General features: G+C 41.2%; 1 protein-coding gene across 1 annotated transcript in view; it reads left to right on the top strand.

Annotated features, from left to right (window-relative positions):
• Nucleotides 1–12,310, top strand: part of RPUSD1 (RNA pseudouridine synthase domain containing 1) — a 59,347-nt gene extending 47,037 nt beyond the window's left edge. Inside the window, exons 5-6 of the mRNA XM_053694367.1 lie at nucleotides 7,427–7,528; nucleotides 9,107–12,310. Of these exons, the coding sequence (XP_053550342.1) occupies nucleotides 7,427–7,528; nucleotides 9,107–9,492 (488 nt within the window). The 3' untranslated portion in view covers nucleotides 9,493–12,310. The remainder of the gene's footprint in view (nucleotides 1–7,426; nucleotides 7,529–9,106) is intronic.
• The last annotated feature ends 13,386 nt before the right edge of the window (nucleotides 12,311–25,696 follow it).

Genomic DNA, 25,696 nt, shown 5'->3' with positions numbered 1-25,696 from the left:
GCCACTTTGCAATTGGCTAGATTAGCGGCGAAAAATTCAGGGTTTGCTATTGTGGCGCGCAGAGCGCTTTGGCTAAAATCTTGGTCAGCGGATGCGTCTTCCAAGAACAAATTGCTTAACATACCTTTCAAGGGGAAAACGCTGTTTGGCCCTGACTTGAAAGAGATTATTTCTGATATCACTGGGGGTAAGGGCCACGCCCTTCCTCAGGATAGGTCTTTCAAGGCTAAAAATAAACCAAATTTTCGTCCCTTTCGCAGAAACGGACCAGCCCCAAGTGCTACATCCTCTAAGCAAGAGGGTAACACTTCTCAAACCAAGCCAGCCTGGAGGCCAATGCAAGGCTGGAACAAAGGTAAGCAGGCCAAGAAACCTGCCACTGCTACCAAGACAGCATGAGATGTTGGCCCCCGATCCGGGACCGGATCTGGTGGGGGGCAGACTTTCTCTCTTCGCTCAGGCTTGGGCAAGAGATGTTCCGGATCCTTGGGCGCTAGAAATAGTCTCCCAAGGTTATCTTCTGGAATTCAAGGAGCTTCCCCCAAGGGGGAGGTTCCACAGGTCTCAATTGTCTTCAGACCACATAAAAAGACAGGCATTCTTACATTGTGTAGAAGACCTGTTAAAAATGGGAGTGATTCATCCTGTTCCATTAGGAGAACAAGGGATGGGATTCTACTCCAATCTGTTCATAGTTCCCAAAAAAGAGGGAACATTCAGACCAATCTTAGATCTCAAGATCCTAAACAAGTTTCTCAAGGTTCCATCGTTCAAAATGGAAACCATTCGGACAATTCTTCCTTCCATCCAGGAAGGTCAATTCATGACCACGGTGGATTTAAAGGATGCGTATCTACATATTCCTATCCACAAGGAACATCATCGGTTCCTAAGGTTCGCCTTTCTGGACAAGCATTACCAGTTTGTGGCACTTCCATTCGGATTAGCCACTGCTCCAAGAATTTTCATCAAGGTACTAGGGTCCCTTCTAGCGGTGCTACGACCAAGGGGCATTGCAGTAGTACCTTACTTGGACGACATACTGATTCAAGCGTCGTCCCTACCACAAGCAAAGGCTCATACGGACATTGTCCTGGCCTTTCTCAGATCTCACGGGTGGAAAGTGAACGTAGAAAAAAGTTCTCTTTCTCCGTCAACAAGAGTTCCCTTCTTGGGAACAATAATAGACTCCTTAGAAATGAGGATTTTTCTGACAGAAGCCAGAAAATCTAAACTTCTAAGCTCTTGTCAAGTACTTCATTCTGTTCTTCTTCCTTCCATAGCACAGTGCATGGAAGTAATAGGTTTGATGGTCGCGGCAATGGACATAGTTCCTTATGCGCGACTTCATCTGAGACCATTACAACTGTGCATGCTCAGTCAGTGGAATGGGGATTATACAGACTTGTCTCCGACGATACAAGTAGATCAGAGGACCAGAGATTCACTCCGTTGGTGGCTAACCCTGGACAACCTGTCACAGGGGATGAGCTTCCGCAGACCAGAGTGGGTCATTGTCACGACCGACGCCAGTCTGGTAGGCTGGGGCGCGGTCTGGGAACCCCTGAAAGCTCAGGGTCTTTGGTCTCGGGAAGAATCTCTTCTCCCGATAAACATTCTGGAACTGAGAGCGATATTCAATGCTCTCAAGGCTTGGCCTCAGCTAGCAAAGGCCAAATTCGTACGGTTTCAATCAGACAACATGACGACTGTTGCGTATATCAACCATCAGGGGGGAACAAGGAGTTCCCTGGCGATGGAAGAAGTGACCAAAATCATTCAATGGGCGGAGACTCACTCCTGCCACTTGTCTGCAATCCACATCCCAGGCGTGGAAAATTGGGAAGCGGATTTTCTGAGTTGTCAGACATTTCATCCGGGGGAGTGGGAACTCCATCCGGAAATCTTTGCCCAAATAACTCAATTGTGGGGCATTCCAGACATGGATCTGATGGCCTCTCGTCAGAACTTCAAGGTTCCTTGCTACGGGTCCAGATCCAGGGATCCCAAGGCGACTCTAGTAGATGCACTAGTAGCACCTTGGACCTTCAACCTAGCGTATGTATTCCCACCGTTTCCTCTCATCCCCAGGCTGGTAGCCAGGATCAATCAGGAGAGGGCATCGGTGATCTTGATAGCTCCTGCGTGGCCACGCAGGGCTTGGTATGCAGACCTGGTGAATATGTCATCGGCTCCACCATGGAAGCTACCTTTGAGACAGGACCTTCTTGTTCAAGGTCCGTTCGAACATCCGAATCTGGTTTCACTCCAACTGACTGCTTGGAGATTGAACGCTTGATTTTATCAAAGCGAGGGTTCTCAGATTCTGTCATTGATACTCTTGTTCAGGCCAGGAAGCCTGTAACTAGAAAAATCTACCATAAAATATGGAAAAAATATATCTGTTGGTGTGAATCTAAAGGATTACCATGGAACAAGATAAAAATTCCTAAGATTCTATCCTTTCTTCAAGAAGGTTTGGAGAAAGGATTATCTGCAAGTTCTTTGAAGGGACAGATTTCTGCTTTATCTGTTTTACTTCACAAAAAGCTGGTGGCTGTGCCAGATGTTCAGGCTTTTGTTCAGGCTCTGGTTAGAATCAAGCCTGTTTACAAACCTTTGACTCCCCCTTGGAGTCTCAATTTAGTTCTTTCAGTTCTTCAGGGGGTTCCGTTTGAGCCCCTACATTCCGTTGATATCAAGTTATTATCTTGGAAAGTTTTGTTTTTGGTTGCAATTTCTTCTGCTAGAAGAGTTTCAGAGTTATCTGCTCTGCAGTGTTCTCCTCCTTATCTGGTGTTCCATGCAGATAAGGTGGTTTTGCGTACTAAACCTGGTTTTCTTCCGAAAGTTGTTTCTAACAAAAACATTAACCAGGAGATAGTCGTGCCTTCTTTGTGTCCGAATCCAGTTTCAAAGAAGGAACGTTTGTTGCACAATTTGGATGTAGTGCGTGCTCTAAAATTCTATTTAGATGCTACAAAGGATTTCAGACAAACATCTTCCTTGTTTGTTGTTTATTCTGGTAAAAGGAGAGGTCAAAAAGCAACTTCTACCTCTCTATCTTTTTGGCTTAAAAGCATCATCAGATTGGCTTATGAGACTGCCGGACGGCAGCCTCCTGAAAGAATCACAGCTCATTCCACTAGGGCCGTGGCTTCCACATGGGCCTTTAAGAACGAGGCTTCTGTTGATCAGATATGTAAGGCAGCGACTTGGTCTTCACTGCACACTTTTACCAAATTTTACAAATTTGATACTTTTGCTTCTTCTGAGGCTATTTTTGGGAGAAAGGTTTTGCAAACCGTGGTGCCTTCCATCTAGGTGACCTGATTTGCTCCCTCCCATCATCCGTGTCCTAAAGCTTTGGTATTGGTTCCCACAAGTAAGGATGACGCCGTGGACCGGACACACCTATGTTGGAGAAAACAGAATTTATGTTTACCTGATAAATTACTTTCTCCAACGGTGTGTCCGGTCCACGGCCCGCCCTGGTTTTTTAATCAGGTCTGATGATTTATTTTCTTTAACTACAGTCACCACGGTATCATATGATTTCTCCTATGCAAATATTCCTCCTTTACGTCGGTCGAATGACTGGGGAAGGCGGAGCCTAGGAGGGATCATGTGACCAGCTTTGCTGGGCTCTTTGCCATTTCCTGTTGGGGAAGAGAATATCCCACAAGTAAGGATGACGCCGTGGACCGGACACACCGTTGGAGAAAGTAATTTATCAGGTAAACATAAATTCTGTTTTTCCCTCAACCTCAATCTCCATACTTCTCTGATCTACCATGCCATCCTTTAAAATCGCCACTCTCAACACCCAAGGATTAAATTCCCCCACTAAATGGAGACTCTTACTCAGATGTATGCCAAAAAAAATGTAAAACTGGCCTTCCTCCAGGAAACCCACCAGCCCCAGGGCTCTACCTATCTCCAAAACTCCAAATTATACCCAATTTGCCAAGTGGCATCCTCCCAAGACAAGAAAATAGGAGTCACAATTTTGGCACACAAATCTGTTTTCTGCGATATCCAGTTCCTTGAGAGAGACCCGGAGGGCAGATTCTTGGTCATGATATGTCAGCTGGACAATATCCAATATACACTAGTATCCTTATACGCCCCTAATTCCAAACAACTGACGTTCTTACATAAACTCCTCCCGCTAATTGACCAAGTCTGCAGAGGCACCCTTCTTATAGGGGACAACTTCAACTTAACCTAGGACCCAACCTTAGATAAATGCAACCCCTCCGAAAAATCCCCAGAGAGAGGGCTGATCACCCAAGCCCACGCCTTCTGCTCCCTCATGTATCAATACAATCTCTATGATGCTTGGAGATGCCTTACTCCTTTGGAAAAAAGGACTTAACCTTTTTCTCTATACCACACCTGTCCTATTCCCGGATGGATTACTTACTATGCCACTCAACCCTACTCGATTTCTCATCATGCCACAAAATAACAACTTGCCCCTGGTCAAATCACGACATGGTCTCGATAGAAATATCGTCTACACCCTCTATCTCAAGCCCCCCCTCTTGGAGACTTACGCCTTCCTTCATCGCGGGCCCCTCTTTAGCGTTAACCTCAAAAGTAATAGAGGAACTTTTCACACCTAATGATAACAGGGAAATCAATGATTCCACACTCTGGGCAGCTTCCAAGGCCTTTCTTAGGGGCCACTTTATCAAGCAAGCTGCGAAAGACCCAGGGCAAGACCCTAGCCCAGATGTATGTGGACCTCCGCACCTTAGAAAAGGGAAATAAAAAAGCCCCATCTATGTTGATGTCCGAGTAGATAGCCTTAATAAGATCTAGAATCAATTCTCTAGAAAATCAAATAGTTCAGTCCAACCACTTCTCCCTACAACAACTATATTACTACAAAAGCAATCATGCAGACCGCCTTCTAGCTAACAAATTACGCATCCGCACCCAACAGCGCAGAATCCCATCTATTAAAATGCCCTCAGGCCCAGTATATCCTCCCAGGGAGATGGGGAAAGCATTTTCCCAATATTACGAATCCCTATACAACATAGAAAAATCCTCTGAAGTAGTTGTAGCCCCTCCAGTACAGATACACCACTTTCTCTCCTCCCTGATTTTACCATCCCTAACCCCAGAAGACGCTCTAGGCCTCGCAGACCCCCCTCCCCTGAGGAACTAAAATTGTTAATAAATAAGGCCCCAGGACCTGATGAGTTCACATCCTAATTCTTTAAGACTTTTCCCCAACAGTTGACCCCATATCTACTTAGATTCTATAACGCCTCCTTCTCAGAGGGTACTTTGAGACCAGAGTTCCTAGAAGCCACAATATTCACCATACCTAAAGAAGGCAAAGACCACTCCCTCTGTGAAAGTTACAGACCCATTTCTTTAATAAATGTGGACGTCAAAATGTATTCAAAAATTCTGGCCACTCGGCTAAACCTTAAGCTCCCGTGTCTCATGCACTCAGACCAGCTGGGTTTCATCCTAAGAAGACAGGCCCCGGACAGCACCAACGCGTCTCTTGAATATCTTTACAGAGGCTTCTGAAATGGGGATTCCCCTCCTCGCCCTGTCCATGGACGCAGAAAAAGCGGTTGACAGGGTAAGGTGGGAATATATGTTTGCAACTCTCCACACATTCTGTATCCTGAGAAACTTTATCAAGGCAGTCCAAGCACTTTATTCTTCTCCCACAGCCAGGGTCCGAGGGGTAGGCTTTTGTTCTGAACCAATTAACATCCATAATAGGACTAGGCAGGGTTGTCCCTTATCCCCCTTGCTCTTCACTCTGGCCATAGAACCTTTTAGCGGTGGCAATTTGGAACTCCACCCAAATTCAGGGCCTCCTCTTGCACGACACACATAGCGTTATATGCGGATTACCTGACCTTATTCCTAACTGACCCAGACACCTCCCTACTCGCCATTTTCGACCTCCTAGATCACTTTGGGTCCATCTCATTTTACAAACTTAGCCTGAGTAAGACAGAAGCCTTCCCTATAAACTTTCCCCATTCCTTAATCATATCACTTAAGAGAGACTATAATTTCAAATGGTCCTATAAAGGACTTACGCACTTAGGAGTATTTTTATCCCATGATTTTAAAGAAATTGACAGAAACTTTAATAACCTCCTGACTCAGCTTCAACAAGATCTAAACTCCAGGAGGTATGACCAGATCTCATGGCTAGGCAGAATCGCAGCGATCAAAATGATGCAACTTCCTAAACTTACCTACTTTTTCAGGTGTTTACCCATGAGACTCCCGACCATACTCCTAAACAAATTTCAGGCTGTCATCGACAGGTATATCTGGAATGGCAAGCGCCCAAGAATAGCTGCAACATTGTTACAACACCCCTTGCTGTCAGGTGGTCTCAACCTCCCAAATATCCGCTCATATTACGAAGCAGCAATGATCAAACGCATCTCATCTTGGGCGATTTCCAAGAATCCCCCGAGATGGTTGGAGATCGAATAGGCCTCCCTTCCAGCATACGACACAAAGAGATCTACTATGGATTCCCTCCCATAGCTCCGCTTCTATCCCCCTCCACAATAAGATTGTTATCCACTGCAGAGACCAATGGCTACACCTCCACCATCACCCCCAAATCTCCCCCCATCCGTCACCAATCCATTCCCTTCGAGGACTGTTATAAAGCCTCCCAACCAGGAGTCATAGTGTGAGGTCCAGACTAACAGGGCTTAGACTTTTAGATATCTTTACCGAGAGAGAACTTATGACGCACGACAGCTTTGTGGAAAAGATCTCCACACCAGTTACATTTCATATTGATTTACTGAGGCTCTGCTCATTGATGAAATCCTGGGGATTCCTCAATGTCCCTCTGAGACGCCTTACTATGTGGGAAACTAGAATTCAAACCAAAACACAACTCTTGTCCCCTCTCTCCCATCACTATCAATGCATCCGTAACTCCCAAAAATCTATCAAATCCAAACACATCTTAGCCTGGGAAAAAGACTGGGAACGAACACTTCCAGAAAAAGCCTGGAGCATAGAGATAACACACACCAAACAATCCATCCACTGCAGGACCCTTTACAAGATCTACTACAAATTGCTCACCATATGGCACTATGTACCATCTAAATTGAATAAGATGTTCCCCACCTGCTCTCCCATATGCTGGCGAGGCTGCTCAATGATTGGTGATTCACAACACAATTGGTGGTCATGTCCTGCCATCAAACCGTTATTGTCCAACGTATTACCTTGTCTTGATGTCTTTCTTTGAATGCCCTGTACTGTATTTTAATTTTTTTCCCCAAATAAATCGCTAAAGTTCCCATAGAAATTCTACACAAGTCAAAAAAAACAAACTGTAATTACAATGCATGATCTTGTTTAGGTTGTTTATTAAAGTCCTTTCCTTTTTTGTGCTTAACTGCAGGGTGTGAGAATGCTAAGCCGTGCCAGACAGATCTTATTGTCCTGCAACATGGATTGTACAAAGGGGATCAAGTCACAAAGGTTTTGCTGCAGCCACTGACTGGTATGTGATGATAATATTTGAATACTTGAGTTAACAAATTTATTGCAATTTTAAACAACTTTCCAATTTAAAAAAAAATAAATTCTAATTTACTTATCACATTTGATTTGTTCTTATGGTATTCCTTGTTGAAGAGATACCTCCGTAGGTAGCGTGCACATATCAGTAGCACTACATGGCAGGAAAACGTGCTGCCTTGCAGTGCTCTCATCTATAATATTCTTGCAAAACTGCTGCCATATAATCCTTCAGACATGTGCACTCTCCTGAGCTTACTTCCCTGCTTGCTAACAAAGAATACCAAGAAAATGGGAGGGGGGGGGGGGACGATATTAGTAAATTGGAAAATTGTTTTAAATTGTATGTTCTATTAGAAAAATGAAATAAAAATGTTAGGATTCATGTTTCTTTAACATAAGTGAGGGATGATGGAGAATGGGAGACAAACTAAGGTCGCTTATGATTTTGTCTTTTTTAGTTATTTTTGTTTGATTTAATATTGGAGCAAGATTCCTGCTGTTCACCTCAAACACATTTCTATTAGAGCACACTAAATCGTATACCCTAGTAAGTTAGATGGTTCTTCTGTGTTAGCTGAGTTTTAGCTAAGAGACAGAAAAGAAGACTTAGAGATCTGATGGCTTCTTGTTATAATTTAAAGGACTATGCACACTACATTGTATTTGCTGCCTACACCTCTATATGCTGTGAAGTGTTGTTGTCTAATGTTGTTCTATGTCATTGTGCTTCTGATTTAAAAGGATACTAAACCCATGTTTTCTTTCATGATTTAGATAGAGCATGCAATTTTGAGCAACTTTCTAATTTACTGCTAATATCAATTATTCTTCGTTCTCTTGCTATCTTTATTTAAAAAGAAATATCACAGACGGCAGCACTTTCCAACAGATAAAAAGTCTTTATTTTGTCATACCAGGATTACAAAAATTGTGACATTTCGGGTAAAACCCTTAATCATACATCATGTGCTATTTGTGATGATCCAAATACAGAAGTATATTATAAATAATATACTAATACATAAATATAGGTACAAATTCCAAAATCCAAACATTTTGAAATCAAAACTTTTTAATTAATATTTTTTTAAAAATAAAATCATCACAAAATTACTATTTTCCCTGCCTGTAAGTCGCAATCTTCTTTGCCTGTGTCTTTGGTTTGATTTTTTGCGATCTAAAATGCAAATATGTAATATGTCTATGTTTAATTAAAACAACAAATATTACAGTACTGTACTATCTCTCTGAGGGTACTTTGTATACAAAAGTATTAAAATTATATAAAACCACCTTTAGGTTACATGTATAAGGTGTATTATGACATAAATATTGCCTAAATGACATAAGATATTGTTGTTTACACTTAGATCCATCCCCTCTCCAAACTGCCCTATTTTACAGATGCAAATATTCCAAAATCCAAACTATTCTAAAAATCCAAACCTTTTCCGGTCCCAAGCAGTTTGGATAAAGGGTTTTCTACCTGTAGTTACAATTTGTATTCTCTTGTTTTCCATTTAGACCACATGTGATATTTTTCTATCTTTTTCTTTAGGAAGAACACACCAGCTGAGAGTTCATTGTAGTTCTCTCGGGCATCCCATTGTGGGAGATTACACCTATAGCTTTAAGATGGACAGTGACCCATACAGAATGATGCTTCACGCCTACTACCTGCGAATCCCAACTGAGAGTGAACTTATAGAGGTCACCGCTCCCGATCCCTTTGTTTCAGAAGTGGATTCTTACTGGATGCCCGGCAACGTGGTTCACAGATTGAGCGATATTATGCTAGAACTCACTGCCAGGGCCCAGATGCAGGAGAGCTGTAGGCAAAACAAAGATCTTGAGAAGAAAACAAGACGTCAAGCTTTAAATAAAGAGACTGCACAGCAAAAGGCTGCGTGTGATCAGTGGTTAGCAGAGTGGGGCTTTGAATAACACCAGAGTTCCAAGGTTTCCAAGAATGGTATTAGAAGTGGAGCAATCTTATTGGGCAACGTTCAGGCCCAATACACCGGTCTCCTGAGCCACTCTGTTTCAGTAAACCAAGCGCTAGTCTTGTTCTGTAGCAGTAATTCCCAGCACCACTGTATTATCACTCACTGCTAAGTATCGCACAACACATTGCATTGGTAGCATCTTCTGTGCCGTAGGTATTTACTAGTCTATTACTAGCGTACTTTGATACATCTGCCAACATTACCGTAGGCGTGTGCAATTTGTCGCTCATGGGTGCACCTTATGCATAATGTGTGGGTTATGGGTATATATCTAAAAACATGTATTTAGAAGATATTGTATTAGTGCATGGTGCCTAAGAATACTATTTCTAATTAGGGCTTTCCTGTAGACATTTTAGACTGGTTTTATTTACTTATTTATTTATTTTTTAAATTAATGGAATTACCTTATTGTTATTTTGTAATACAAAATATTTATTATCTCATTGTTTTGAGACCTTTTAGCTAAAACTACTAATTTTATTAACATATGACTTTTTTATGCACTACAATACATAACTTTTGTAATTTATTTCGCTATTTGGTAGACCATATAATATGTAGGCTCAGACTAGTCTGAGTTTTTAATTGTCTAAACTTTGGTATGACTGAAGAGCATTGATTAACGTTCTTAGGGGACGATTTACCATTGTGTGGACGGACATGATTGATGTAACGGATCATGTCCGCCGCACATCAATAAATGCCGACAGCATACGCTGTCGGCATTTATTATTGCACAAGCATTCCTTGTGCAATGCTGCCCCCTGCAGATACACGCCAATCGGCCGCTAGCAGGAGGTGTCAATCAACCCGATCGTATCCGATCAGGCTGATTGCTGTTCGCCGCCTCAGAGGTGGCGGATGAGTTAAGGAGCATCGGTCTTAAGACCGCTGCTTCTCAACTCCTGTTTCCGGCGAGCCTGAAGGTTCGCGCAGAAACAGATACATTTAAATGCATACGGGGCTTGATAAATCGTATAAGATACACGTTCTCTTTATAGAAGATAGCCGGTGTCCGCTAACAATTATTTGTTGTTTCATAAAACGCAGTGTATTTTAATGGATATTTTTTCCTTATATACAGTACCAAGCAGTGTCATAGCTAGCTAGGTAATGAGAGACCTTTTTTTTTATTCAAATTACTTTTCTAATTAAGTTTGTTCATTGTAACATGAATCTAAGTATATGACAATAAACCAATCTTAAATATTTGAGAGAACCAAAAGGGACAGTCTACTTGAACATTTTTATTGTTTAAAAAGATAAATAATCCCTATATTACCCATTCTCCAGTTTTGCAACCAGCACGGTTATATTGATACACTTTTTACCTCTGTGATTACCTTGTATCTAAGCCTCTACAGACTGCCCCCTTATCTCAGTGCTTTTGACAGACTTGCATTTTAGCTAATCAGTGCTGACTTATAAATAACTCCACTGGAGTGAGCACAATGTTACCTATATGACACACATGGCACTGTCTAACTGTAAAAAAAAACTGGCAAACTGCACTGAGATAAGAGGTGGTTTTCAGTGGTTTAGAAATCAGTTCAAGTATTCTTAAGTTTAGCTTTCAAAAAAGAATACCAAGAGAACAAAGTGATTTGAAAATTTGTTTAAAATTGCAATTACTATCTGAATCATAAAAATTTAATTTTGACTAGACTGTCCCTTTAATGCTGTATTCATGAAATGACTAGAAAATGGAACAAATAAATTATACTAAGGATGCATATAGTTGGGAGTATACTAAAATCCTATGTGAGTTTTATTTAATTAAATGAATGTGGGCACTGTTCATTATGTATACTTTTTATTTATTGTATTTTAATATTTAAATTGAAAAAAACTTCACAAAATAAGTGTTAAATAAAAAAAAGACAGTAAGTACAAAGTCCAGGAACAAACAATCACCATACACAGTAGTTCTATTTTTGGAAATATATCATTAATAGAATCAAATAGGGAATATATTGATTAAGAATAATCACACTGTAAGCTAGTATTCATTGTAATAAATTATGTCACCTTCAGAAAAAATACAGAAGTACGTTTGTACCTAGCCAATCGGCGTCCACATCTGCACATGCTCATAATCTATTGGAGAAATGTGCATTTCTATATATTCTTAAAGGGACATTGTACATTAGATTTTTCTTTACATAAATGTTTTGTAGATGATCCATTTATACAGCCCACCTGGGAGTGTTTTTGTAACAATGTATAGTTTTGCTTATTCTTTAATAAACATTATGCTGATTTTCAGACTCCTAACCAAGCCCCAAAGTATCAGATGTAGACCCAGGTCTACAGATTTTGCTGCTATTGTTTGTGTAATCAACAGTGCTAAACTGGGAGATTCTTAGTAAGTTTTTAAATGGTTTTATACTGAATTTTTAGATCAGTATCTGTGCATATTCTTCTTTATAATAGTGTCTATCACATGCAGATATATAACAAGTGGCGTACACTATCACTATACAGTAACAGAAAACATCTCAATATGCAGTTATAAAATGGAATTACACCATGTACAGTAATTATTTTTCATGTTAGAAATCATTATTTAAGGTAACTACTTTATAGTAGACTAAGAATATGTAATAATTAAATTAATGTAGAAATAGAACTGCCTGGCCTTAGCCGACTGTTGTAGTCACAATTTGATTGGTTGCCGTTTACTATATAAATGTGTCATTTGAAATCTAGAATCTATGGTTAATTAATAAAACTAAGTCTGCTTATATTATAAATTCTGTTAAGTTTTATGTAATAAGTATGACAGATTACATTTTTTTTTTCCCATCGCTACTGGATTTTGGGCATGAGAGGCTGATAGGAAAGCGTCACAGCATGGATACCTCTTGTAAGTTAGTATCATACTTGCATACAAAGGAATCAGAAAACCCTTATATCAGTTGACACAGACTCCTCATATATGCAAACTATGTCTTCATGGATCAGGGAAAAAACTTCCCCAAACTTTTGCCACAAATTTGGAAGAAACCAAATGTCTAAATTGTCTTGTAGCTTTAAAGGGACACTGAACCCATTTCTCCAACATAGGTGTGTCCGGTCCACGGCGTCATCCTTACTTGTGGGAATATCTCTTCCCCAACAGGAAATGGCAAAGAGTCCCAGCAAAGCTGGCCATATAGTCCCTCCTAGGCTCCGCCCACCCCAGTCATTCTCTTTGCCGTTGCACAGGCAACATCTCCACGGAGATGGTTAAGAGTTTTTGGTGTTTAAATGTAGTTTTTTATTCTTCTATCAAGTGTTTGTTATTTTAAAATAGTGCTGGTATGTACTATTTACTCTGAAACAGAAAAAGATGAAGATTTCTGTTTGTGAGAGGAAGATGATTTTAGCAGACAGTAACTAAAATCGATTGCTGTTTCCACATAGGACTGTTGAGATGAAGTAACTTCAGTTGGGGGAAACAGTTAGCAGACTTTTCTGCTTAAGGTATGACTAGCCATATTTCTAACAAGACTGTGTAATGCTGGAAGGCTGTCATTTCCCCTCATGGGGACCGGTAAGCCATTTTCTTAGTCTCAAACAGAATAAAGGGCTTAATATGGACTATAAAACTGGTAGACACTTTTATGGGCTAAATCGATTGCTTTATTTGGACATTTTATACATGTTTATGCTGATATTTCACATTTATAAGCTTGGGGAACGTTTTTTAACGGCAGGCACTATGTTAGACACCTTTTCCAGTCAGGGAGGGCCTTCCCAGTTGTAGGCTGAGCCTCATTTTCGCGCCATTACTGCGCAGTTGTTTTTGAGAGCAAGACATGCAGATGCATGTGTGAGGACCTGAAAATATCTGGAAAAGTTTCTAGAAGGCGTCATTTGGTATCGTATTCCCCTCTGGGCTTGGTTAGGTCACAGCAAAAGCAGTAGCTGGGACTGTATAGGGGTTAAATTTGTAAACGGCTCCGGTTCCGTTATTTTAAGGCTTAAAGCTCGTAAATTTGGTGTGCAATACTCTTAATGCTTTAAGACACTGTGGTGAAATTTTGGTAATTTTTGAACGATTCCTTCATAGTTTTTCACATATTCAGTAATAAAGTGTTTCTGTTTAAAATTTAAAGAGACAGTAACGGTTTTGTTTTAAAACGTTTTTTGTGCTTTATTAACAAGTTTAAGCCTGTTTAACATGTCTGTGCCTTCGGATAAGCTATGTTCTATATGTATGAAGGCCAATGTGTCTCCTCATTTAAATTTGTGTGATAATTGTGCCATAGCGTCCAAACAAAGTAAGGACAGTACTGCCACAGATAATGAAATTGCCCAAGATGATTCCTCAGATGAGGGGAGTAGACATGATACTACATCATCTCCTACTGTGTCTACACCAGTTTTGCCCACGCAGGAGGCCCCTAGTACATCTAGCGCGCCAATGCTTATTACCATGCAACAATTGACGGCTGTAATGGATAACTCCATAGCAAATATTTTATCCAAAATGCCTGCATATCAGAGAAAGCGCAATTGCTCTGTTTTAAACACTGAAGAGCAGGAGGGCGCTGATGATAATTGTTCTGTCATACCCTCACACCAATCTGAAGTGGCCATGAGGGAGGTTTTGTCAGATGGGGAAATTTCAGATTCAGGAAAAATTTCTCAACAAGCTGAACCTGATGTTGTGACATTTAAATTTAAATTAGAACATCTCCGCGCACTGCTTAAGGAGGTGTTATCTACTCTGGATGATTGTGACAACTTGGTTATTCCAGAGAAATTATGCAAAATGGACAAGTTTCTAGAGGTTCTGGTGCACCCCGACGCTTTTCCTATACCCAAGCGGGTGGCGGACATAGTGAATAAAGAGTGGGAGAAGCCCGGCATACCTTTTGTTCCCCCCCTACATTTAAGAAATTATTTCCTATGGTCGACCCCAGAAAGGACTTATGGCAGACAGTCCCTAAGGTCGAGGGGGCAGTTTCTACTTTAAACAAGCGCACTACTATTCCTATCGAGGATAGTTGTGCTTTCAAAGATCCTATGGATAAAAAATTGGAAGGTTTGCTTAAAAAGATTTTTGTACAGCAAGGTTACCTTCTACAACCCATTTCGTGCATTGTTCCTGTCACTACTGCAGCGTGGTTCTGGTTCGAGGAACTAGAAAAGTCGCTAGGTAGAGAGACTCCATTTGAGGAGGTTATGGACAGAGTTCACGCACTTAAGTTGGCTAACTCTTTTATTTTAGATGCCGCTTTGCAATTAGCTAAATTAGCGGCGAAAAATTCAGGGTTTGCAATTGTGGCGCGTAGAGCGCTTTGGCTAAAGTCTTGGTCAGCGGATGTATCATCCAAGACAAAATTGCTTAACATCCCTTTCAAAGGTAAAACTCTCTTCGGACCAGAATTGAAAGAGATTATCTCAGACATCACTGGGGGAAAGGGCCACGCCCTCCCACAAGATAGGCCGTTCAAGGCCAAGAATAAGTCTAATTTTCGTTCCTTTCGCAATTTCAGGAACGGACCGGCCTCTAATTCTGCATCCTCTAAGCAAGAGGGTAATGCCTCACAGCCCAAACCAGCCTGGAAACCTATGCAAGGCTGGAACAAGGGTAAGCAGGCCAAGAAACCTGCTGCTAATAACAAGACAGCATGAAGGAGTAGCCCCCGATCCGGGACCTAGTAGGGGGCAGACTCTCTCTCTTTGCTCAGGCTTGGGCAAGAGATGTTCAGGATCCCTGGGCACTAGAAATAGTTTCTCAGGGTTATCTTCTGGAATTAAGGGAACTACCCCCAAGGGGAAGGTTCCACATGTCTCACTTATCCTTAAACCAAATAAAGAGACAGGCGTTCTTACATTGTGTAGAAGACCTGTTAAAAATGGGAGTGATACACCCAGTCCCAATAAAGGAACAGGGAATGGGATTTTACTCAAATCTGTTCGTAGTTCCCAAAAAAGAGGGAACCTTCAGACCAATTCTGGATTTAAAGATCCTAAACAAATTTCTCAGGGTACCATCGTTCAAAATGGAAACCATTCGAACGATTCTACCCACTATCCAGGAAGGTCAATTTATGACTACCGTGGATCTAAAGGATGCGTACCTACATATTCCTATCCACAAAGAACATCATCAGTTCCTAAGGTTCGCCTTTCTGGACAAACATTACCAGTTTGTGGCTCTCCCATTTGGGTTAGCCACTGCTCCAAGGATTTTCACAAAGGTACTCGGGTCCCTTCTAGCGGTTCTAAGACCGAGGGGCATTGCAGTAGTACCATACTTGGACGACATTCTAATACAAGCGTCGTCCCTGTCAAAAGCAAAGGCTCATACAGACATTGTTCTGGCCTTTCTCAGATCGCACGGATGGAAGGTGAACATAGAAAAAAGTTCTCTGTCTCCGTCAACAAGAGTTCCCTTCTTGGGAACAATAATAGATTCCTTAGAAATGAGGATTTTTCTGACAGAGGTCAGAAAATCAAAACTTCTAAGCGCTTGTCAAGTTCTTCATTCTGTTCCACGTCCTTCCATAGCTCAGTGCATGGAAGTAGTAGGGTTGATGGTTGCAGCAATGGACATAGTTCCTTTTGCACGAATTCATCTAAGACCATTACAACTGTGCATGCTCAAACAGTGGAATGGGGACTATACAGACTTGTCTCCAATGATTCAAGTAGATCAGAAGACCAGAGATTCACTCCATTGGTGGCTGACCCTGGACCATCTATCCCAGGGAATGAGCTTCCGCAGACCAGACTGGGTCATTGTCACGACCGACGCCAGTCTAGTGGGCTGGGGCGCGGTCTGGGAATCCCTGAAGACTCAGGGACTATGGTCTCGGGAAGAGTCGCTTCTCCCGATAAATATTCTGGAACTAAGAGCGATTTTCAATGCTTTCAAGGCTTGGCCTCAACTAGCAAAGGCCAGATTCATAAGATTCCAATCAGACAACATGACGACCGTTGCGTATATCAATCATCAGGGGGGAACAAGGAGTTCCTTGGCGATGAAAGAAGTGAACAAAATAATACAATGGGCGGAGGATCACTCCTGCCACCTATCTGCGATCCACATCCCAGGTGTGGAAAACTGGGAAGCGGATTATCTGAGTCGTCAGACATTCCATCCGGGGGAGTGGGAACTCCACCCGGAGATTTTTGCCCAACTAACTCAATTATGGGGCATTCCAGACATGGATCTGATGGCGTCTCGTCAGAACTTCAAGGTTCCTTGCTACGGGTCCAGATCCAGGGATCCCAAGGCGACTCTAGTAGATGCACTAGTAGCACCTTGGACCTTCAACCTAGCTTATGTATTTCCACCGTTTCCTCTCATTCCCAGGCTGGTAGCCAGGATCAAACAGGAGAGGGCCTCGGTGATCTTGATAGCTCCTGCGTGGCCACGCAGGACTTGGTATGCAGACCTGGTGAATATGTCATCGGTTCCACCATGGAAGCTACCTTTGAGACAGGACCTTCTTGTTCAGGGTCCATTCGAACATCCAAATCTGGTCTCCCTCCAGCTGACGGCTTGGAGATTGAACGCTTGATTCTATCAAAGCGGGGGTTTTCAGATTCTGTGATAGATACTCTGGTTCAGGCCAGAAAACCGGTAACTAGAAAGATTTACCATAAAATATGGAAATTATATATCTGTTGGTGTGAATCCAAAGGATTCCCATGGAATAAGATAAAAATTCCTAAGATTCTCTCCTTTCTACAAGAAGGTTTGGAGAAAGGATTATCTGCAAGTTCTCTAAAGGGACAGATCTCTGCTTTCACAAAGGACTGGCAGCTGTGCCAGATGTTCAAGCATTTGTTCAGGCTCTGGTTAGGATCAAGCCTGTTTACAGACCTTTGACTCCTCCCTGGAGTCTAAATCTAGTTCTTTCAGTTCTTCAAGGGGTTCCGTTTGAACCCTTACATTCCATAGATATTAAGTTACTATCTTGGAAAGTTTTGTTTTTGGTTGCTATTTCTTCTGCTAGAAGAGTTTCAGAGTTATCTGCTTTGCAGTGTTCTCCGCCTTATCTGGTGTTCCATGCAGATAAGGTGGTTTTGCGTACTAAGCCTGGTTTTCTTCCAAAGGTTGTTTCTAACAAGAATATTAACCAGGAGATAGTTGTACCTTCTTTATGTCCGGATCCAGTTTCAAAGAAGGAACGTTTGTTACACAATTTGGACGTAGTCCGTGCTCTAAAATTCTATTTAGAGGCTACAAAAGATTTCAGACAAACATCTTCCTTGTTTGTTGTCTATTCTGGTAAAAGGAGAGGTCAAAAAGCGACTTCTACCTCTCTTTCCTTTTGTCTTAAAAGCATCATCCGATTGGCTTACGAGACTGCCGGACGGCAGCCTCCTGAAAGAATCACAGCTCATTCCACTAGGGCTGTGGCTTCCACATGGGCCTTCAAGAACGAGGCTTCTGTTGACCAGATATGTAAGGCAGCGACTTGGTCTTCACTGCACACTTTTGCCAAATTTTACAAATTTGATACTTTTGCTTCTTCGGAGGCTATTTTTGGGAGAAAGGTTTTGCAAGCCGTGGTGCTTTCCGTTTAGGTAACCTGATTTGCTCCCTCCCTTCATCCGTGTCCTAAAGCTTTGGTATTGGTTCCCACAAGTAAGGATGACGCCGTGGACCGGACACACCAATGTTGGAGAAAACAGAATTTATGCTTACCTGATAAATTACTTTCTCCAACGGTGTGTCCGGTCCACGGCCCGCCCTGGTTTTTTAATCAGGTCTGATGAATTATTTTCTCTAACTACAGTCACCACGGTACCATATGGTTTCTCCTATTTATTTTCCTCCTGTCCGTCGGTCGAATGACTGGGGTGGGCGGAGCCTAGGAGGGATCATGTGACCAGCTTTGCTGGGCTCTTTGCCATTTCCTGTTGGGGAAGAGAATATCCCACAAGTAAGGATGACGCCGTGGACCGGACACACCGTTGGAGAAAGTAATTTATCAGGTAAGCATAAATTCTGGTTTTTTTCCTTTCGTGATTCAGATAGAGCAGGCAATTTTAAGTAACTTCCTAATTTACTCCTATTATCAATTTTTCTTTATTTTCTTGGTATCTTTATTTGAAATGCAAGAATGTAAGTTTAGATGCCGGCCCATTTTTGGTGAACATCCTGGGTTGTTTTTGCTGATTGGTGGATAAATTCACCCACCAATAAACAAGTGCTGCCCAGGGTACTGAACCAAAAAAAAGCTTAGATGCCTTCTATTTCAAATAAAGATAGCAAGAGAACGAAAAAAAAATTGATAATAGGAGTAAATTAGAAAGTTGATTAAAATTGCATGCTCTATCTGAATCACAAAAGAAAAAAATTGGGTTCAGTGCCCGTTTAAGATGAATCTTCATTAGAACTTGCTCAAACCCTGAAACCGGCCCAGACCATAATCCCTCCAATAGACATTATGCATTCCAGTAGGAATTCTTGCATCCTCCACAGCCATATACTTTCATCAACCTGCCACATAGGGAAGCGTGATTCATCACTACATGGAACACTGCTCCAGAGTCTAGCAGTGGCCTGTTTTATACCACTCAGACCAATGATTGTCATTGGCATGTTGATGTGAGGCTTGTGTATAGCTGCTTGGCCATTAAAATCCATTTATTAAAGCTAAATGTAGCCACCAATCAGCAAGCGCTACCCAGGGTGCTGAACCAAAAATGGACCGGCTCCATAGCTTTACATTATTGCTTTTTCAAATAAAGATACCAAGAGATTTAAGAAAAATTTATAATAGGAGTAAATTAGAATGTTGCTTAAATTTACATGCTCTATCTCAGGGCTCTTCAAACCACGGGTCGCGACCAACTACTGGGTCGCAACACCGTGATTACTGGGTCGTGGAGAAGCAGGGGCAGACCAGACACATACTTTTTTTTACAGCAGAGAGCACCTTCCCTTCAAATTACTGAAAACAGAGTAGTCAGTATTTTATTAACTGTGTATGCACTATTAAAACATAGATAAGGTATATATTTAATCATGATGTGACTACTGCCTTCCTTTCACGATCAGTGTACATAATACTAGAGGTGGATGCCTGGAAGCGTTTCCCTGCTTTAGCTTGTTTGAAGCAGATATGAGCTGTGGTTTTGCTACTGTCGTTAGTGTGCTAACTGTTACAGAGCAGGCACGGTTTGCTTATTAGCAACCCCTATTTCATGTGGGAGTGTAACTGCCAGGTCTTGAAATGTATTCCAGCTAAAGTCCCTCCTGTCAAAATAAACACAGCAAACTTGTGGTGCAGCTGTTAGAAATCCTGGAGTCAGCCTGCTTTGAACACGCGGCAGTAGTTAGGGAGGCAAAGCTACTCCGGAACTATAGATTGCTAGGCTGGTGAAAAGAAGAATGCAGGGAGCCTGAACATAAAATAAAAGAGAATGTGGAGTCAGAGAGGGAGCACCAAGCTGAGGTGAGCTGTGTTGGAGAGCACAGTTTTAGATATAAAGTGGAGGGGTGAGAATTAACCACCTGTATGCTTGTGACCCTCCCCTCATTTAGTGAATATACAGGGAGTGCAGAATTATTAGGCAAATGAGTATTTTGACCACATCATCCTCTTTATGCATGTTGTCTTACTCCAAGCTGTATAGGCTCGAAAGCCTACTACCAATTAAGCATATTAGGTGATGTGCATCTCTGTAATGAGAAGGGGTGTGGTCTAATGACAACACCCTATATCAGGTGTGCATAATTATTAGGCAACTTCCTTTCCTTTGGCAAAATGGGTCAAAAGAAGGACTTGACAGGCTCAGAAAAGTCAAAAATAGTGAGATATCTTGCAGAGGGATGCAGCACTCTTAAAATTGCAAAGCTTCTCTGAAGCGTGATCATCGAACAATCAAGCGTTTCATTCAAAATAGTCAACAGGGTCACAAGAAGCGTGTGGAAAAACAAAGGAGCAAAATAACTGCCCATGAACTGAGAAAAGTCAAGCGTGCAGCTGCCAAGATGCCACTTGCCACCAGTTTGGCCATATTTCAGAGCTGCAACATCACTGGAGTGCCCAAAAGCACAAGGTGTGCAATACTCAGAGACATGGCCAAGGTAAGAAAGGCTGAAAGACGACCAACACTGAACAAGACACACAAGCTGAAACGTCAAGACTGGGCCAAGAAATAGCTCAAGACTGATTTTTCTAAGGTTTTATGGACTGATGAAATGAGTGTCTTGATGGGCCCGTGGCTGGATTGGTAAAGGGCAGAGAGCTCCAGTCCGACTCAGACGCCAGCAAGGTGGAGGTGGAGTACTGGTTTGGGCTGGTATCATCAAAGATGAGCTTGTGGGGCCTTTTCGGGTTGAGGATGGAGTCAAGCTCAACTCCCAGTCCTACTGCCAGTTTCTGGAAGACACCTTCTTCAAGCAGTGGTACAGGAAGAAGTCTGCATCCTTCAAGAAAAACATGATTTTCATGCAGGACAATGCTCCATCACACGCGTCCAAGTACTCCACAGCGTGGCTGGCAAGAAAGGGTATAAAAGAAGAAAATCTAATGACATGGCCTCCTTGTTCACCTGATCTGAACCCCATTGAGAAACTGTGGTCCATCATCAAATGTGAGATTTACAAGGAGGGAAAACAGTACACCTCTCTGAACAGTGTCTGGGAGGCTGTGGTTGCTGCTGCACGCAATGTTGATGGTGAACAGATCAAAACACTGACAGAATCCATGGATGGCAGGCTTTTGAGTGTCCTTGCAAAGAAAGGTGGCTATATTGGTCACTGATTTGTTTTTGTTTTGTTTTTGAATGTCAGAAATGTATATTTGTGAATGTTGAGATGTTATATTGGTTTCACTGGTAAAAATAAATAATTGAAATGGGTATATATTTGTTTTTTGTTAAGTTGCCTAATAATTATGCACAGTAATAGTCACCTGCACACACAGATATCCCCCTAAAATAGCTATAACTAAAAACAAACTAAAAACTACTTCCAAAACTATTCAGCTTTGATATTAATGAGTTTTTTGGGTTCATTGAGAACATGGTTGTTGTTCAATAATAAAATTAATCCTCAAAAATACAACTTGCCTAATAATTCTGCACTCCCTGTATTGCAGCTGTCAGTACAGTGCTACTTGTGCATGAACCAGAAATATGCTTGACACTAGTCTTAGGGGGTCTGACTATAAATAAATATTTTAAGTGTCTGTCCTGCCCAGTGTGTTGGTTGTGCCTGGGATATTTAAAGTTGGAGCTCTTCCGGTTCAGAGGAAGACCTAAAGGTGATTGAGGCAGGTAGACATATGATTGTGGAAAGGGTGCTGAGCTTAGGGATAAATAAAGTAATCTCGACTTAACCCATTGGTTCCCATTTTTTTTTTTTTTTTTTTTTTTTTTTTTTTTTATTGAGGAATAAAAAGAAGCAATTACAGAGTAGATAGAATTTTGCCATACTAACATAGAAATAAAATAAAATACAGTGAAAAGTGCACATATATGTAGGTACAATGCTCACCACCCCCAAAAAAATAAATAAGATATGTATATATTGTTATACCTTCGAAAGAGTTAAAAAAAAAAAAAGGCAAATCTACTAGAATCCTCACTTTTCATAATTATATATACCTCCTAATGTATAAATAGGCCACTTTTGGACCTTCTTGTGGAGTAATGGTCTTTGATGGAGGAAAGGTAGTTTGGTCTCTAGCCACTTTTGGGCTTAGAATATATAAACAAGATTATATTCAATAATAAGATCAGTTTAGTGTCACTTGTAATGTGCAGAGACAACATTAGAACAGTATATCAAACAGAAACCTGAACTAGAATCTCCTAATACAGATTATATATATATAATAATAAAAGAATGGCTGTCCACTTCCCCTAGCTCTGAATAAGGCTTTATTCTAGTAACTGTGTGACAGTACTAGAGACCAATAGCGCAGTGGGATATGTGGAACTAGAAATGGGCAGGGGGTTAGAGTCAAACCGGATAGCATAGTCTTATCTAAGATCTACTTAGGTGAGTATACCACAAGCCATGAACAAAGCAAAGACGCTATATTTGGAGCCCTATCCAGGGATAACAGCTATCATATGCAATATAGTATTCACATGTTAATAGGTTATTAGAGCCGTCTATCTCAAACTGAAATGGATAATGACAGCATTAAATCAGCACTTGAAGGAGGGTCAGGCACATAATGGTAGTTAGAGTAATACAAACAAACATCGTTTGGCAACATAAGACTCAATGAATACTATTAGAATATTAGGTACATAGCATAGGAGTCCACAGAGACTTATATAGTCCAGCAATAAAGTACAGTGCGCTGTAAGGTTATCCAATGCCGGAGCGTCCCAACTGTCACACCAAACATAGTAAGAGAATTGCGCTTCAAAATGAATATGAACTATGGAGGTTATTTATGGGGAACACTGAGTTATACATATCTCCTAAAAGTGACAGACATACCTAAAACATAGAATGCATGCCATAACCTGGGGCTTTCTAATGTGATCTCTCAAGCAGCGGCTGCAAACCCCAGTCCTAATGAACGCACCAAGCCTCCAGGATCAAACGGCTGTTGCAAGTTGCCATCAGGCTTGTTGGAAGCTGAAGTTCTGCAACTTAGGTCCGTACTGATCAGAGCAGGCTTGCAGAATGCCAGAAGGGACTTCCCCGCCAACTCAAATATCTCTCCCGCTATGCTCACCGCTCGGTGCATGGGCTTCATCCCGGTTTGGCCCATCTCACATATAGTTGCCAGTAAGTCCCTGTGTTGCCATAAGTCTGGAGTCAGCACATAGTTGTCACCGAATTTCAGTGTGCGGCGGGTCACTCCTGGGCTGGGAAACAAGGTATCCGCATCAGACCCGAACTCGCACCTCCATTTAGCTGTGGTCAGCAGCCCCACCGGCACAGATATCTTTGCTGCTCTCACGCCTGGCAAATCTTCTGTAGAGTCGTCCCCAGCGGGGAAGTTGTGTTCCGGATCATTCAAGTGCCGGTCCCGATCTGACTCAGCTGGAGTCTGCACCTTAGGCAGCTGAGTTGGTGGACCTGGAGCAGAGACCTGGGCACTCATATCTTTGTCAGGTTTCACAGGTATGCCTCTTGAGATTATTCGTCGGGTACCTATTTGCTTCGTGAATGCACTTAGGCTACCCCATTCAGCCGACCAGGCTTGCAATATCTGCTCGTGATGATTGATCAGCAGGGCGGACACAGCCTCAAGCAGTTACTTAGCTCCAGACGCCATCTTTAGTGAATGCGTGGGTAGTAGAGAAGTTCCTCAATCCTCTTTCTTAGCTGCCACTTAAACCATGAATGGTGATATACAAACATAGATTATAGGAATTGGAAGTTAAGTTGTCTCTGCCTTCTTTTGTTTCGTCCTTTTTTTCTTTTCCCAGTGTCTATGCACTGCTTACCCGGCCTGTAGTATTACCGGGGGGGGTGTTGAGAGCCTCTCTATATAGAGTTTGCCTTAGGCCTCAACGCTCCAGATCGGTTTGCTAAGGTGGAAATATCAATAAAAAACATATCTTTCAAATCAGCTTGAGCTGCAGAGTCTGCATATTAGGATGGTATAAGTTTATGATCATTCAATTCACTGATAACAGGCAGTTTATCAGCGATCCACACAGAGCTGCCAATATTGCGACCATTCAAGGTGCTGCCCAGAGACACGCCCCCCCCCATTGGTTCCCAGTTTGAGGTGCAATGAACTAGGCGGCAACATTTGCTTACTCCAGCAACATTTGTTTGTATTTATTTATATATACTGTGTGTGTATATATATATATATATATATATACACACACACACAACAACATTTAAAATTAAGGGGAGGTAAAAGGTGAGTTTAAAATCCTCCACTACGCACAAAATATAGAGAAAATAACTCATTGTGTAGTTCATTAACAATTCTAGACAGGCCAGAAGGCTTGTTTTTCCCACAGAAAACTTCTGGAATACATTGTTTCCAATGCAGCAAAGGATTCTGGGTAAGATATACAAATTAAGTACACAATGACACACCTTTTTACTTCAATCTGCTTTTCAGCAGATTCCCTTAACGCCAAAGCATCGCTGTTCACACAGCTTATAAACTTAGCTAGGGTTAGTGCAGTGATTCATAACTACCCCAGGAACAGGCTGTTTCGTAGTTATTGCTACTCATCAGCTGGGAGAAGGTTTGAATCACTGCTGGTATATATATATATATATATATATATATATATATATATATATATTTTGTATGTATGTGTATATATATGTGTGTGTGTGTGTGTATGTATATATATATAGATAGATATATATATATATATCTATATATATAGAGAGAGAGAGAGAGAGAGAGAGAGAGAGAGAGAGAGAGAGAGAGAGATCAAAATTGCATTGAGCAATGATACTTTTTTATTGGACTAACTATACATTTATAAGTTGACAAGCTTTCGGAAGAATTACTTCCTTTCTCAAGTCTGAAGCAATACTGACCCATTTGATGGAATTTACAGATTATATCTTAAATAGTCCAATAAAAAAAGTATCATTGCTCAATGCAATACTCTTGTTAATTTGATATCTAAATCTCTAGACTAACACGGCTACTCCAATCAACGTGTATATATATATATATATATATATATATATATTTATATAATAATCAATGTACCAGCACTACTAGTATAAAATATGACACAAAAAAACATAGTGTTCCTATACAGGATACACTTCCTTGTAGTGCACGGTAGGGGTCTATATCACATATGAAACTATAAAGAGAAAAAGGACCCCTATGTTCCAGCAACAGACTATAACCTTTCCCTATTTATATCATAAATAATGAACATGGAAAAAAAGGAGAGAGAAAAGAAGGGTAGTGCATTCATGACAGTATAATATATTTAATTCATAGCAACATCACATCAAAAAACTGCATCAAAACATAACAACCCTTGTATACAGATACTCTGTAAACAGTCCTTTATTTAAGTCCGTTATCCTGATCCATATAAGAAAGAAAACATCATAACCGATGTATATGAGTTATAGTCTGTTGCTGGAATATAGGGGTCATTTTTCTCTTTATAGTTTCATATATATATATATATATATATATATATATATATATATATATATATTCATTCTATCAAGCATAAAACAGAGTGGGAAGCAAATGCTATATATG

This window comes from Bombina bombina, chromosome 11 (assembly GCF_027579735.1).
Source record: "Bombina bombina isolate aBomBom1 chromosome 11, aBomBom1.pri, whole genome shotgun sequence".
NCBI lineage: Eukaryota > Metazoa > Chordata > Amphibia > Anura > Bombinatoridae > Bombina > Bombina bombina.
Note: the sequence above shows the minus strand (reverse complement) of the source record. Positions and strands in the feature narration are given on the sequence as shown.